This window comes from Globicephala melas, chromosome 3, assembly GCF_963455315.2.
Source record: "Globicephala melas chromosome 3, mGloMel1.2, whole genome shotgun sequence".
Taxonomy (NCBI): Eukaryota; Metazoa; Chordata; class Mammalia; order Artiodactyla; family Delphinidae; genus Globicephala; species Globicephala melas.
Window position 1 is genome coordinate 89,403,387 of NC_083316.1, and position 17,658 is coordinate 89,421,044.

The 17,658-nt window shown below is 36.6% G+C and overlaps 1 protein-coding gene across 1 annotated transcript in view; it reads left to right on the forward strand.

Moving 5' to 3' along the window:
* MAN2A1 (mannosidase alpha class 2A member 1) overlaps positions 1 to 17,658 on the forward strand; it is a 161,888-nt gene that overhangs the window by 117,235 nt on the left and 26,995 nt on the right. Inside the window, exons 16-17 of the mRNA XM_030869905.2 lie at positions 3,092 to 3,206; positions 17,104 to 17,237. Of these exons, the coding sequence (XP_030725765.2) occupies positions 3,092 to 3,206; positions 17,104 to 17,237 (249 nt within the window). The remainder of the gene's footprint in view (positions 1 to 3,091; positions 3,207 to 17,103; positions 17,238 to 17,658) is intronic.

Sequence of the window (17,658 nt, forward strand, 5' to 3'; positions counted from 1 at the left end):
AATAATGAGTAGCAAAATAAATGCATCTCAATATTTTGTTATCTATTAGGAATAAATGAGTTGGCTCCATTATATATATCATTATTGACATACAGCAATTTCTAGTTGAATGTTAGATAAACAAATAATTTCTCAGAGTTGAAATTCAGTTAGGATGCTACAGTGGACAAATGCTTTCTATGGAAAGAAACTAGATTTGATTTAAGATTAGGGTGCTGCTGTGTTGTTGTGTACATATGTGGCATGGCATATATATAGACACAAAATTCCTAGCCATATGAGAAAAATAGATTGACCACTGAGCCATTTTTCTCCTTAAATTTTAGCACTATTATAAAGCAAACAAAAAAATGTTTTCCTACCCTTGACTGTAAAGGTAGTATATGCAAATCTTAGCACATTTAATGCAGAAAACTAAGAAAACAATAAAATTTGCCAACTATTCCACAAGCCCATGAAAACCCCTGCCAACATTTTGATATATTTTTACTGTCTTTTATTCTGTGCATATCTTTTTTCCCCCATTTTTAAGTTTTTGTCTTCCTACATGAACATATTTTATTTTTCATTGAGACAGTGCTCACAATTTGATATGTTCTTTGAAAACACGGTTGTTTTTTTTGTTTTTTTTTTGTTTTTTGCGGTATGCGGGCCTCTCACTGCTGTGGCCTCTCCCGTTGCGGAGCACAGGCTCCGGACGTGCAGGCTCAGCTCACGGGCCCAGCCGCTCCACAGCATGTGGGATCTTCCCGGACCGGGGCACGAACCCGTGTGCCCTGCATCGGCAGACGGACTCTCAACCACTGCGCCACCAGGGAAGCCCTGAAAACACAGTTTTAATATACACTTTTGTGTTTTAAAACTTTTAGCTATAAGATGAATGAGGTCTGAGGGTCTGATATATAATATGGTAACTAGTTGATAGCACTGTATTATATAATTGAAATTTGCTAAGAGGGTAGAACTTAAGTGTTCTCACACAAAAAACATGTGCGTTTGTGTGTATATATGTGGGGAAAAAAAGAATTTCCTATTGTTGCATATGTACATTTTCTCCCAGTACTTTACTGCTGTAACATTGTGATAAGCTTTCTCTGTAGCATTCTTTTTGTACAGTGCTAATTATTTCCTGAGAATAGCTTTCCAGAAGAGTCATTTTGTGTCAGTGGATGAAGCCTTTTAAGGCTTTTGACATATACGTACTACTTATCTTCCCTCTAGAAAGATGGCATACATATTCACTCCCACCAGTGTTTTTCTGAGAGTAGCTCTCTAGTATGCTATTCTAAGCTTTGAGAATTAGCCATATTAAATGCTTTACTTATAATAATGAGTGAAAAATATTTTACTGTTAAGATTTTTCTGATTATTAGTGAGGTTGAACTTTTTTATGTCTTTATCTTTCATATTTCTTTTATGAGTTTCCTATTTAAGTTCTTTGACCATTTTTCTATCGATATGACTTGTGGATCTGTAAGTATTCTTTATATATGGTAAAATTAATCCTTTTTCCTATTTATTGCAATCCTATATCCTATTTATGCTCTCAATGTGTCATTTAGTTTGTTAATTCTTCTATTTTTGTGTTATGTAGTAGTTTTTAATTTTTGTGTAGTCAATTTTGTATTTTTTTCTTTAGAGTTTCTTCCTTTGCTTTTACACTTACACAGGTTTTCTCCACTTTAAGATAAATTATTCTCCGTATTTTGTTGCCTAGGGTCCTGTCTCCTGAAAAAGTTACTTTTGTTCTAGAAAAGCTTGTTAACCAAAATCAAATATAGATTTTAAGAGATTGTGTAGGCCACACTCAGGATTCTAGTTATTTGTCATTGTTTCTGTTTTTTTAAATCATTGAGGAATTAAAGGTAAGCTACAGCTCATAGTAGGCATTTCAGGATAGGCAGTGGATCCTAAGTATAAGCTACATCAGTGTTTTCTCACTTAACAGCTTTTGTCATTAGACAGGCATTTGGTTTTGACTGACATTTTCTTTTAAAAAAAAAAGTAGCTATGCTATAGAATATTATACATGGACAATTATAATTACTAATTTATTTTAAATGATTTTATCTTTAAATAGTTCTAATATTAGATAGAAGGATAAAGAGAATCATCATATGTTTACAAAGAAGAAATAAAAGAACATCAGGGAAAGAGACAGCTGAGTTTATCAGAAAAAGGCCCGGACATCACCGTCCTAGGTTTCATTCTCCTCCATTACTTTCTAGCTATATGGTAATTAGGAACAAAAACTTTGTTAACTATAAAGCATTATATTAATTTCAGAATATTTTTCTCTAGCCAAAGAGGTAAATTTGGAAGAAAATTACACAGTTCTAAAAATCTTGTGCTACATTGCAAGCCTAGCTTTTTAGGCTATTGTTGAGCTTTCTAAGGTGTGTAATACTTAAGAAAATAAAATTCTTCATAAATGCTTTAAATTTTTTTTCTGTGTCATATAAGCTATGTGTTTTATTCCCATAGTTTCTTTAATCTAGATTCTAAATAATGAAAACTAAACCAGTGGTTGCCATAGTTTTTCCGAGTTTAGAAGTTGGCTTTATATTCAGCTAGTTCTTGTGAGTAAAAGGGCAGTGTTAGAGTAGTAAACCTGACTGTGATTAAACTATGTTTCTGATTCCTGCTTCCTGTTTGCTTAAGATGACTCCCTGTGGTCATCCTAGCCACCTTCCCAACCCCTGAACATTAGGGAGCCATGGTTATAATAAATGTTTACCTGAGAAAATGTCACTGCTATAGAACGATTGCTCATTCTAATAAACAACATATGGACAATATAGAAAGATTTTAATTAGAAATTTTTATATCTGGGAGAAATGTTTGTAGATCATCTAGGCCAATCAGGTTGTACGATTTTTATTTTCTATTTTCAGCAGTTTTTGTCTAATGCAAAACCTTATATTCAATTTTTGTAGCATGCACATATTCTGATACCTCGTAAGGTTTGTTTTTCACTTAAAATTACAAGTATCAGGTGATATACATTTGCCAGTTTGGAAACTATAATAAACATTCCTTGGAAAAACTAAAAGCCAAAATACTTTTCTTAAAAATGTGATTTCCTCCTCAGCCTTATGTTTACACAACACCACCCTTTGTCATAGTGCAACATGGAAGGTTTTTTTCGGACGTGACTTGCTTTTTTGAACATGTTACCCACAGAGTTCGACTGTACAACATACATGGTAAGAAAACAGAAACGCAGATGTGAAACAAATGTATACTGATTCTTGAATTCTTGCTTTTCTTTTGTTGGTTTTAATAAATTAGCAGTTGGTTTTCGGAGATAACAATCATCTGTCTAACCTTGACATCAGACTTATCATATGATTTAAAATGTAGTATTTACCCTTTGATAATTAAAAATGGTAAAACATTTAACGCCTTACATATACTTGTTCTTTTCTTCTGTATATCTTCTCTTTCCTATTGCAGTATTTGTCTTAAGTCATGTGCTCATTTCTCAGATTTAAAAACAGTATAGTGGTTTTATCGTATAAAATGGAAATTATATTAAATGTGGCTTTCAATTAATGGATCACTGACTACCTCTGTCTCACACACACACACACACACACACACACACACACACACACACACGGCCTGCCTTAAATATAGAATGTATTGTCATAGTGTACTACTAGAATTTAACTTTAAAAGAAAAATGTTCTCTGCTTGTTCTGCTTGTTTATGACTCTTTAGCTTATAGAGCATAAAATCAGGCAGTTTTCATTGCTTTTAGGACAGTATTGAAGCAGCTTCTTTGTTAATCAAGTGATAAGAAGTAGGCCTTTGATCTCATTAGAAACTGAACTGTGGACCGTGGCACTGGTCCTTCCATAGGATTTGGGTGGAGCTGTGGTTCCCAAACAATCTCAGAATTGTACAGTTTTGTTGGTTGATTTTGAATTTGCTCTTTTTAGAATGGAGTACTCTTCCAACCACAAGTTTAATCCTGATAACCAGGCCATTTACCATTATATCAACTCTCTTAGAAAAGACCTCATAAAAATGCCACTTTAAATGTTTTGTTGCTGTTAGCTAAGATGAAAAATTAGAAAAGGAAAATATTCTTTCCCAGAATCTTTAGGCAGGTAGACAATAAAGCATTTCAAAACCAGTGATAAAATGAATGGGCAGGCCCTGTTTACTTTTTAGGTTTTGTGCGGAAGCAAAGGCTGCTATGTTCAGGGAATTTCTTGGACAACTAAGTTCAGTTTTCAAATTTCAGTGTCTAAATTTGATTTTGTTTTTAGTTAACTTTCTTAAACTTCAAATCTCAACGATGTTTGCCTTTTGGTAGAATTTCAGGTGTGGACAAACTTTCTCATGTGACTTCTTGGGTGGTAATGGGATATGTTTTCAGGATTACCCATGATTTGTATGTTGAATTAAGAAGTAAAAGGTCTTCTAGAAGATGGTAAAGTCATATTAGACACTAACTATGTGTGTTTTGCAATTATCTGAAATCACTTTGCTACCTACAAGAAAGTTTGTAGTTTTGAAATAATCTTTTATTTAGTTTCCCAAAACCTTTTAAGTCAGAAACACTATTTTTGGCTATCTCTTTGTACTCTTGCATAAGCCATTGTTTACTGTTTCTGAGAGCCCTAAAACTCCATCTTCACCTATGTTTCACCAAAGGTTTCATTTTATGGGTAGAAAATAGCATGATCACACAGGAGATGTGCTTATCTACTTTGTAAGTTTGCTAAAACTATTGTGTTTTAATGGAGAAGTTCTTCCTTGAATATAACATGGCACCGTTTGGCACAGATCTCCATCATCAGACTTGGTTTACTATTGCTTTTCATCAGTTATATTTAGGGATAGGCTGTGTCTCAGAGTTGCTGAAGCAACTCATCAGAAAAATTCCAACTTCTCAACAGGTGTATTTGCTTAATTGCTTTTGCTTCTGTTTAATTGCATCCGTCCATCAATGCAACTTCTGAGTTTTCTTCTGTTGGCCATGGGATCTGGGTCTCATATCAAAGGGTGGTTTCTGTAAATTAGAGGGCCCTCTTCTGCTTCTGTGGCTGTAGCCTAGCTTGCCGTCATGCTTCAATGGCCAATTTGGAAATTAATAGGCTCTGACTTGGCCCGTTTACTTATTCCAATAAACACACTCATCAGAACTAAATGCTTGTCTTTTCTCCTCTTCCCCTCCCCTCCTGTCCCCTACTGAGCAGTCAGAAATGCCCAGTGGCTGACAGCAGCCCTTTAGCAGGAGCAGGGGCCACGGAGAATTCACTGAGCCCCAGCTCTCCAAGGTGGCAGTGCTGGCTCTGATTAGTCAGTTAAGGAATAGAGGTTGTTTTGAATGGAGTACTTAGAGTATTAGCATAACAAAAATACTAATAAAAAATAAATATGCAGACCTCAGATTGCCTCTGGATGTCTCAGTGAGTGGAATAAACTTGAGCTCAAGCCTTTTTTGCTGATGGTAGATTTTTGCAGCTTGGAAGCAGGAAGCTTCAGAAGTTTGTGGGAAATGACAGATAAATAAGTTGGATATAATGTGAAGTTAACTTAAAGTGCTGTTCAGATGAGTTTTACTGTACTTGCTTGGACTGAACCTGAAACCAGCATATGTAACTGTTCAAAGTGGCAGATCCATCTTTCTTTTTGCTGTCTCAAGCCCAGAGCATTTTTTTTCCCCAACAAGACTACAGTTTGTGAAAAATGGAGATATTAGATCACCTGAAAGGCTTTCTTCCAAACTGTATAGCCTCCCATGTTTGTATCTGAGCTCCTGGGAAAAAAAAGAAAAAAAACCCAGTTCTAGAGATAGAGCCTTTTCTTGGTAGCCTCTGTGACCCATTTCCATCTCTCCTTTCCTTTCATACACTATTGCGTCAGGGTGCAGGTTGTCTGGATCCTGTCTTAGTGGGTTTTAATTAAATCACTAACCGAGGCCTGTGACAGAGATGTGAAATCTTCAGGGTGTTTGACTCTCTAGGTGTTCATAGTACCTGAAAAGGGTTTGGTTATGCAGCGCTAAAGCGTCTGTACTAAGAAATACTTGACAGCTCTTTTGAACTTTGGCCTCTTGTAAACTAGGCTTCTGAGTGATTGATCAAAATGCATAGACAAACTGACTTTTGACCTTAGGTGCTACGAATACTTCAGCCAACTTCCAAGCTTTTATAGATTGGCTTTGTTTTTAAAGTTCTTAAGATAACAAAAATATCTATTCTTGAACTTAACTTATTAAACTATTTTCAGGCATAAACTAATTTTGCCCCCTTTAAACTGAGTGGATATGGTTATTTGGATGAGTATTAATGACTAGAGCCTGTTGTTAGTACCAAATTCTTGATCAATGGGGGTTGGGGAGAGGGAGACTACTAATATTTTAAGATTACATACTGAAATTGTATGTTTACTAAACCAGTTAATCACACAAAAGATTTTATTATCTCTGAGCAAGAAGGGTGAAGAAACAGAAAATGAGTTTTATTATAGATTGTCTTTACTGAGTATCCGTTCATATTAAACCTTTCAAATTCCATTTACTTGAAACATTCTTTTAAAACCTAAGGTAATGCAAACCTGACAAAATATATTTAAATTTCTCAATCTCCTTTTTTAGTTACTCTTTGATCCTTCTCTCCATAAAGTAACTTTTGCCCAATTTAATCTTCAGCAGAAAACAAAGTCAAGGACAAAAATCAACCAACACTTCCCAAATTACATAAACTGTGTGATCATTGTTGATTTTGAAACAAACTGAGTTGGGAGGCCCGGGTGCAGCCTGACTTCTGATTTTGTTCTTGGTTTGGTATTTAACTTTAGTTTCTCTATTTGTGTTCTCTCCAGATTCTGAAAATAATAAGCAGTACAGTTTAAAATCTCTCTCTTAACATCATTTAAGCTATTAAAAACACTGTGATTTTATTTTCATTATTGTTCAGACATTACATTCAAAAGGTTTTTAGAAATATTAAATTAGAGGAAATTTTGTGCTCACAAGCTTTAAAAGCTTCAAAAGATCAGAGATTTCTAATGAAACATCATGCTTTGCCTTATATCAAGTTAAATAAATCCTTTTTATGGTGACCATAACTTAATGAAATGCCCTTTTAGGACTATTTTATGATTTCTAAAAGATTATTTCATTTATAGAAAATAACATTTTTCTGGAGGAAAAGGTGGGAGAGGTGGGGATTAATTTTTCTTGTAGTGTAATCATCTTTCATTAAATTGAAGCTGTAAATGTTACCAGATATGCTGCTTTAGCTTTTATCATTAACCTTGGATTAGAAGATAGAATATAATACAAGCAGAAACCCCTGTACCACCTTGTGTTATAGGAATTTGTTATTTTACCATCACAAAAAATACGTATCTTGCTGTGATGTTATGATCAGTAAGTGACATTCACGAGCCGTAGTTTCATTTGTCTTCAGAGTTGTAATTATTAGACTGGTGCTATTTTCTGACATAAACTGCTACTTTGAAGAATTAGGTTGCTATGGGTTACCAATGTATCATGTTCATTTTCACTGGCACAAGGTTCAGGTTCCAGATCTGTTAATGTATACCTTCAAGGTATTTTTCCCCCCTCAGGACTATGTTCTCCTAGGCAGGTGTTTGTGAGTGAGTGAGTGAGTGAATGTGTCTGTGTAAACCATGTTTCAGCCCTTAGGAGAAATACCTTAAACGCAGTAAATACTTTTGCCTGTTTTCCACCAACATATTATGAAAGTACTGCATGTAGTGGATCTTGCCAAAAGAAAGTACACAGTAGCCTGGGGGTAAAATGTAATGAACTGCCATCAAGAAGTATGGAAGAAAAGACTTTCCTTTGGCTGAAATGACTGATAATTTCCTTCCAAGGACATATTTAGCAATCAAAGAGAAGTTGCTTTGCTTTTCTTCTGTTTTGAATATATAATCTAAATGGATTCATAACATGACCCTTGACTTTTAGAGAGCCAAAATGAATTGTATCCAGTTAAACATATAAGAGAATCACTTTGGGAATTAGAGATCTGAATCCTTAGTTTCGCCTCTAAGCAAACTAGAGTGACCTTGAGTTTGTTCTTTAACTTCTTAGGAGAGAAAGACTAGATGGTCAATTAGGTATCACCATCAAAGAGTCTTAACAACACTTGTTTTCACATCAAGTTTCTTTGGTGCTTGACTCCTTGCTCCTAAATTCATCTTCTAAGGATGCTTGAATCTGCGGCCCTCATCCCTGGAGTCCTTCCACTTACAAACAAGGTCTCACAGCTTCGCTGAATTTGTTTTTATTTCCATAAAAAGATTCATGAGGATATTAAAATGGTTTATAATCAATCTCTCATTTTTCCCAGGACTACGTTCCATATGTAGTTTGATTTAAGAGTAAAAAGCATTAAGTAAGTTATGGCTAGGCAGACTTAGGTAATTAAAACATTTTTGGAATATCATAATATGCAATTGACTGCTAAGAATTTTTTTCCTGTTAATTGGAACTTTTAGAAAATGAAATAAGTAGCTATGTGTCAAATCTGATTATTCCCTATAGGCGTGAAAAGGAAGGTTATTTTAAGGGACTATAAGCACATTCTGGTTACACAAATTCAGAACTCAGAGGTTATCTTGGGGGCTGTTTGACAGCAGCTGCTGCATTGAAGGCATGGCTTCTTAGTGGGAAATAGCATCATCTCCCACAAATATGTGTGGTACTGAACTCAGATGAAGGGAATAGGGATGGGAAACACAGGCAAGTGTGACGGTTAAGAGCTCCGACTCCAGAGTCAGCCCATGTACATTTCATTTCCAGCTTCCAAACCTGCTCTGCCGCTTACCAGGTGTTTGACCTTGTGCAGGTTATTACATACATGGTCTTGGCTTCATCATCCTAAAAATGATGACAATAATAGAGTCTTCCTCATAGGAGTGTTGGAGGATTAACTGAGTTAATGTACATAAAACCTGATACACACTAAGTGTTGTATCTCCTTAAGAAGGATGTGCAGGCCTGAGAGAGTGGTCATTGGAGGGTTGAGGCATTTGGAGAAGATTTGATAAAGGAAGTGAGTTTCTGAGATGCTAGGTCTTAGAGAAATGTCACTTGAATGGGCAGAAAAGAGGAAAAGAATAGCACAAAGTGTGAAGTGGTGTGGGTGAGATCAAATTCCCTTGTTCCTATAAGAATTTGAAGAATCTGTGTCCGTTACATATTTGTTATTTGACATCTAGTTTTCCTTTATACATTTAAATATTTGCAAAGGGTTTTATTTTTGGTATACTGTAAATATTGACATTTTAAGATAAGCATATCCAATGGGTAGCAATTTGATACTAAATCATGCATTTTTTTTTTAACGGCTCCTGACTTATTTATTTATTTAAAAATTTTTTTGGCTGTGTTGGGTCTTCGTTTCTATGTGAGGGCTTTCTCTAGTTGCGGCAAGCGGGGTCCACTCTTCATCACGGTGCGCGGGCCTTTCACTGTCGCGGCCTCTCTTGTTGCGGGGCACAGGCTCCAGACGTGCAGGCTCAGTAGTTGTGGCTCAAGGGCCTAGTTGCTTCGCGGCATGTGGGATCTTCCCAGACCAGGGCTCGAACCCATGTCCCCTGTGCTGGCAGGCAGATTCTCAACCACTGCACCACCAGGGAAGCCCAAATCATGCATTTTTTAAAAGCCTCAACAAACTCTTTTTTTTTTTTTTTTTCTTCGATACGCGGGCCTCTCACTGTCGTGGCCTCTCCCATTGCGGAGCACAGGCTCCAGACGCGCAGGCTCAGCGGCCATGGCTCACGGGCACAGCCGCTCCGCGGCATGTGGGATCTTCCCGGACTGGGGCACAAACCCGTGTCCCCTGCATCGGCAGGCGGACTCAACCATTGCGCCACCAGGGAAGCCCCTCAACAGACTCTTCTTAAACAGTCAAATTTCATATCATTATTTTCTCCTTGAACTCATATTTCCATTCTACTTCCTCCACCAAATTTCATCTTAATATAATACTTTATGCTTGAGAGTCTTATTATTGGTCAACTTTTCATTCTTCTTCTGAAAGAAATATATATATGTGTTTTAAATATATATATATATATATATGTTTTAAAATTCTGTCATCCTAAAACTTGAAGTATTAAATTTCTTCTGGATTGAGTTATAAAAATTGTTATAGTATATGATTGATCAAAATGTATAATTGATCTATATATATTACCACTTTGATCATTTATAAACTTTAATAGAAACATTTTTCTTAATGACATGAATTGTACCGTTTGTATCCTAAATGTTTATGCATTCATTGGTAAATGTTACTTATTGCTAGAAGAGATAGGTTTCAGCATTGATTGTATTCTTTTTGTTCTTATAAATGAAAGGCAAAGGAATGTTGCTAACATAAATAAGTAGGTGGAAATTGAAGGAGTTTAGTTATGAGAATGCTATTTAATTCCTTGAACTCCTTCTGAGTTATATTCCATAAATCACAGTGATCTATTGCCAAACATTAATCAATTATTTTTAATGATCTACTGTCTGACAATTTTACTAGGTAACCTTCAATTTTGTTGAAAGCCAACAATTGGAAAACCATGTGTTTTGCAAAAATATTTGTTCCCTGGTTGTTGAAGTTCAATCAGACACCAATACTTCAAATTGTTTTTGTTCAGCCCCACTTGAGTTAGGGTGGGTGAGAGGCATGCTGCTGCCTTTTTTTTCTTTCTTTTTTCTTTTTTTTGGTTAAGCTGGGAGAAGGAATAGTGAAAGTGTGGTTTAAAAAAAAGAAAAGGAAGAACCACATGCTTCCATGGCGGGTCTGTTTCAGTGGAATCTGAGCTTCCTATCTAAAAGCACCTTGGAAAAGAGTATGTTTGCAAGAACAGGAAGTAGGCAACTCCAGAGTGACTGTCAATGTGGAGGCAGGCAGACCACTGAGATTACTCCAGCATCCTTCCTTCTCTGTACTAGACCAGCCCAAGTCTGGACTGTGGGTCATGAGCTGTTTATTCACCTCCCAGGTTAGTTAGACCACGTCTGTTTTGTATTTAAAAGAATGTTACTGATGTAGGTGTTATGTTCCTCCAAAACAGGGCTTCTAAAAAACCTGTTGTTTTTTAAAATCAGTGTTTATTAGAAAAAAAATGACAGATTCCCAGTTTTGTTGTGTATGTTTCAGTTATTAGGCCTTTTTCACATATATCATACTTAATTGGTAGAATCTTTAACCAGAATTTGTAATCTGTGTGATCGAAATGCTATACCTTTCTTATTATGCATTTACTTTTGTGTTATTGTGAGAATTATTGAAATGAAGAGCATAAAGCATGTAGACTAGTGCCTAGCTCATACGTTGATCAGTAAGCAGTGGTAGTTATTTATCTAGTGCTTTATAAATGAAACACGTGTTGCATCATTATTTTCTTAAATTTGAGTCTTGGAATGAAATTTACTAAACTGTGTATTCCTGAAAGCAGATGTTAAAATTTTCACTTGTGGAGAAATAATCAACGTGAGCATTTACAGGCCTGGAAATCAGCAGGTACCTCAGAGAATAAATTAGATCTTGTAATGGATGATAAGTTGAGTCAGTCAACATGGATAAAAAGGTCATCCGGTTGTGGGAATTACTACCATTTCTATTCTTGGTACTTTCAGATGGGAGTACAGTTTTGTTTTTTTTTTAATATAGTCATGATAATATTTGCTCTTTAGAAACATTATCTACATGTTGACCTACTAAATTTATCATTGTTGTGTACTGTCATTTAAGTGTATGTGTCAAACTAAGCAATGTGTGTTAATTAATAATCATGTGTCAACTCCCAGTTAAGTTGGATAAGTTTACAAAAACAATGTCACAAAGTAAATACACACTAGGAGAGTTACTCTTATATTTTTGATCATTTAAATACAAAACAAAATACTCCGAAAATTGAAGGGGAGATATTCAAAATTAGGAGCCCTGGTTTTTCATGACAGTTCTTATTGCCTTACTTCTGCTATGACATGAGGGCTCAGGCCCTCTCTCCATTCAGACACAGATTTGAGGAAAAGGAATGAGGACAGCAGGTTGATAGCAAGGTTCCATTTTTGCCCCAGAGCACACATTTTAAGGACAATCACTGAAAGACCTTGCTTTAAATCCTGGGTGGGTTTTTTGAGGATTTATTTTATATTTGATTTCCTATCTATGTCACATTTCAGTTAGACTTTTGTTTGAAGGCTTAAACACCTCTCTTAGGGCTCTCACCTTCACTTTTCATTTTCCCAGGTGGGTGTGGGCCAGTTGCTGTTTTTCCATCTTGATCTGATAACTTGTCCTAAGCACATATTGAGTGCCACTAATAAGATATTGGATTCTTGCTGGAGTGAGAGAGGGGCTCTCTTGCTCTTTTCCCACGCTGCTGCCTCTTATTCCTATAACTACTTCAGTGTCGTGAGAGAGGCGTCCGATTTATATTCCTTGGAAAAGTATGCCTTGCATTTCAGAATTGTTAGAATAAGGTGGTCTAGGCAGGTGGAGAGGGCTGAATTAGGCTGGTCCAGATAGATTTTAGAATGATCTGACATGAAGAGAGTAGATTGTGCAGAGGAGATACGCCTAGGATTCTCCAGAGGCCCTCAGTTGCTGCTCAGAGCCATGACCCCAGCCTTTCCATCTGCATGACTTAGTCATTCGACCATCCTGGATATTTGCTCCACCTCTTCTTTCAGGCACAGGGCATGTGTTCGAGGCGCCCTCCAGTTTTTCTCTCCATACTCAAAGGAGTATGTTTCTTGGTTTCCTTAAGACCAGTGCTGAGCAACGGAGTCAAGAGGGTCTTGCCTTCCGACCCTGATCCCTTGCCTCCTTAGTTTCATTTTTCCCTGCCATCTTAGAAAATATTCTTTTTAAAAAATGCTTAAAATTATTTTTATGTATAAAATGCAAATTATATACATGTATGTGTGTGTGTCTATTTACACACATACTCTTTTGACAAAAATTTCACACATTATGGACATAACATAAAGTCTCTCTGGAATCTGTGTCTGGCCCCTATCCACTGGTCAAGAGAGGTAATACAGATATTTGCACGCTCTCTCTCTTTCTCTCTCTCTCTCTCTCTCTCTCACACACACACACACACACACCCCTACAGAAATGTATAGTATTATGTTTGTGTCTGTGTCAGCATAAAGTTTATTGTACTGTGCAAACGCTCTGTTTGCTTTTCCCATCAGATCTTTCTCTGCCAGGACAGAGAGTTGCCTCCTTCTTTTCATTTGCTACCCAGCATTCCATAGCATGGGTGTACCTGATTTTATTATTCATTTGCCTGTTGATGGACATCTAGCATGTTTCCCCATTTTTTTTTACTCTTGGCACCAGTGCACTCGCTGTAAACATGCTTGTGCTCGTGATTAGTGTTCATTTTAGGTAGATAAGAGAGGTAATTAGGGTATGTGTCTTTAATATTTAATATATATTACTTTATTGGCTTCTAAAGTGACTGTGACGTTTTGAAAGAGATTTTTGGATTGTTTTAAAGAAGTTTTGGGTTCTGGCAAGCCTTGTCCCTTAATTTTATTTCACTCAATTCAGTAACTCTCGCAGCTTATCAGATCCCAGATCAGTGCCCTCTCTCCTTGTTTGAAAATAGTCTGGAGCTCTCCTCTCTACTTAAGCATTCCTACAAAGCTTTTCCCAATCCTTGGTCCCAAAGTAATTTCAACATTTTCCAGTAGTTGGTCTGCTATTGAGACATGATGGTTGAGAGGTTTAGTCCTGGTTCTGCCAGGCCTTGTGATCTGGGGCAGATAATTTCCTCCTAGGCTTAGGGTCAGGAATGATTATATGTAAAGCCTATAATGTATGGTACATAGTAAGCACTTGGTACTTGTTGACTGTTGTCATTCCCCTATGCAGCTGAACCCTTCACTCACTTCTTGTGTACCTATTACGTGCTGGGAGCATAAGATAAATAAGACATGGTCCCTATACCTGAGGAACTGACCTTCTAACATGCATGTGTTTGCTCAAAATGAAAGTACTTACTCATCTTTTATCTATTTGAACCTTAACTATAGCCCATCTGCTTTCTCCCAACCAGTTAACTTCTGCATCATGAGGGACAGCCTCTCACATCTTTACTCATTCTGTTTAACAGTGATTCAGCACCGACCACCTGCCCCAAACATTGTTAAAAACTGAAATATGAGATAGTGTATAAGACAGTCTGTGTTTGTGAGCAGCTCATAGGCTCTAGGGAGGAAAAATTAAAGAGCTCCAGGGTTCTGAAACACTCGTTTGCCTTCTCTGTTATAGCTTTTCACCTGTGAACTGGCTAAATTTTACTTTGCATTGCCTGTGTGTTAATAAGGATAAACAATCTCCATCCTCTCTTCTCCAAGGGCACAGAGTGTGAGGTGCTAGCAAAAGGGCACTTAGTTCTCTGTTGAAACCTGGGAATGGCCTCACACCTGCTCCCCCTCCCCCATGGACTACTCTTGTTAAGTAGGAGCTATTTTCTTTCCCAGGATTGAAGGAAAACTAGAAGGACTTAGAAAGCCCTGGCCATCTATGCTCAGGTAGAACCATTTTAGTAAAAGTATCTTTTGCTGCCACATCCTGCAAAGATCCAGCATATCACTGGGACCACTGGGTTTGTACCCCTGCTTCCTGGGGAGTTCTGCCCTCAGTCCCATGAGCTTGTTTGGGACTGACACATCTTAGGAATTCTTGACACAGAATAGGAAAAGTCAGCAGTCTTCTTTCTCCCTCACACATGTTCTTCTTTTAAAAATAATTATTTTTCTTTGAGAACTCAGGGATACCTCCTTGCTTTTTTTTTTACCATTACAGGTTTCATTTGGTTTGTTCACAATAAGTATATTAAGTCTGAACTTATTTTAAGTCTACCCTGGCACAGAATTTAAATCAATGTCTTGCTGAATTGTGAATGGACGTGAAGGCTCCTTTTAAAGGAGCTTTAAGCGTTTGTTGCCCCAACAGGATCTGAGCATAATACTGAGCTTGAGAAAGATGATTTTCTCAATGGAAATAATTTATCATTGCTAGAGATAATGTGAAATTACTAATTTTTTCTCGAAGCATGTTTTTTGTAAATGTTTTCCAGAGATACATACCTTGAAATTAATGATGGTCTCCTTTGTGAAGACTTTATTTCATTTCATGTATTTTGTTGACCCCTGAGATAATAGTCCATCTAGAGAGGAGAAAACATAAAGCAGTACTAAAAACGCTATGAATGCTTTCAGTAAAGTAGAGTCAGTTGCCATCTGCTGTTTTCCCTAATGCTGCATTAATACTAGCATCTCTAGTGCTACATGTTGGGTTTTGGGCATCTTTGGTTCATTTGTGGATGCTTGTCTTTTAAAATTTTATATACAATTCATTTGGTTTTAGAAAAATATTCTGGACAATGTAAGTATACTGGAAGGAAAGTTTGCATTTAAAGTAATGCATTTCCCAGTTCAAAGAACACACTATTGTTCTATCACCAGCATATGCACTTGCTTTTTTTTTCCCCCCCAAACTTCCCAATAGTGGTGAAGAAGTTTGGATCAACTATGTTGGCAGGTTCTGGTAATTCTCAGAAGGAAATGTATGTATGCATTTAATTAGCAGAGGTTAGTGGTTCAGACTGTGGCTATAAAGCAGGAAAAAAAATGGCACTTCCTTCCCCCACCCATGGAGATCATGCTTATCATAGTAAGAAACTGAAGTTGGCTCTGGTTGAGGTTGTTGAGTTGGAAAGACAACATCTACCAGAAGAGAATTTCTGTGAGCATGCTGAAAATTATATTGATGGAAACTGCAGCCCATTTAGTATTGTTACCATATTATTATTTATGGTGTACAATTTCCAGTTGTACTTTTCACATAAACCTATAATGCCTGGGCCAGCTGCATTTACATTTTTTCCACAAATCCCACAGATCCAAACTTCCTTTCTATTTGCTGTCTAAACTCTGGGGATTCTTCTTGGCTCCTGGAAAAAGCCTTCCTCACCCTCTTTCTCCCCTCCCTGCTTTTCTGTACACAGCCCTCTTTCTCTAAAGAGTACGCTGGTTATCAGCAGAGTGACAGATTGCGTGTGAGAAGGGGGAGAGGTGGGTCATGAATAACAACGGTGGTTAAGTGTCCAGGGTTCTTGGAACCTCAAAAAACTTCAGTTGTATGAAATAGGATATGGCCAATCTTTCTTCTTTGACCACTTTCATAATCACTCTCTTCCTTAGAAGATCCTACAGTATCTTCTATATCCACTCAAATCTGTATTAAGAGTGTTGGGTTTCTTCATAACTCCTCTCTCCAGCTCTGAAATAGACCCAAGGGTTCACTGAGGACCTGAAGATATAGTTAGGGTAGCATGACAGATAGAAATTAGTAAATACTTCAGCCTTATCCAAAAAAACCAAAAATGTTCGATACATCTGGGACTTTTTCAAGCTCTCCTCTGCTTTATATAGCAAAGGGCAAAATGAATCACTCCATAACAAGGGATCCTAAGAGACACCAAACTCAATTTAAATTGATTTAAGTTCTGGGGAGCTCTCCAGATTATACTTCACAAATACTAATATGGTAATACCAGTTTTAGCCATAAATCATTGCATTGGACCTCCTGTCTCTTTTCCTGGCTATAGATCATGGGCAGTAATACACTGTCTCTTGAACCACCAGGGTGTAAATTTCACCACTCATAATTTCCAGTGTGTGAGGAGAGCCTGGTGAGGAAGTAGGCTTGAATGGTTCTGTTGGGGAGTGGCAGTGCACATGAGTGGTGGATTGGCCTGTAGTGTGGCTGACCTTTTGTCATTTAATGTCCTCTTTCCCCTCTGGATCTCATTGTAGAATCATTTGCATGTTATATTTCACCTACATTTATCTCATTCTAGCCTCTTCATCCTTCTGTTGAGTTATATATGCCCCTGAATAAATGTTTTCTATTGTCTGATTTAAAAAAAGGTAAATTGTGACACCATTTGGCATATGAGAGATAGTAAAGATAGGAAGTAGGAAACAGGAAAATACCTGTAACGTTAGAAAGAGTTCTGTATAGTATATTTAAGAAAAGCGCGTCAATTATTTTTTATTAATGTATATATTCTTTTAACTTTAGGAATAGAAGGACAGTCTGTGGAAATTTCCAATATTGTGGACATCCGAAAAGAACATAACCGTGAGATTGCAATGAGAATTTCTTCTAGCATCAACAACCAAAATAGATTTTATACTGACCTAAATGGATACCAGGTAATTTCCCTTTAAAATGTTTAAGTAATGGTTATAATATGTAACTTTTATATGTGATGATGGGCCAGTTAATTTTGGAATCTTTGAAAAAATATGCTTAAGCTTGCAAATTATTTCTAAAATAAAACTGAATTTTAACAGACACTTTTAGGTTCTGTATTCAACCATATTTTCAAGGTTAGAACAAATATATTTGCAAGACTATTTTGTGAAATGTCTATTTGTAAGGATTTATTTTTTCAAAGGAAGATTTAGTGACCATTACGCATGTTAAATACCTTGATGCTAAAATGTATATGAATTTATCTAATAGAAAGGGAATATTAATTAGGGACTGATGGAGTATATCTTTTTTTTTCCTCATAAGGAATTGGTCTATGTATATTTAGTTTATTCCACATATGTTTTTAAATGTATGATT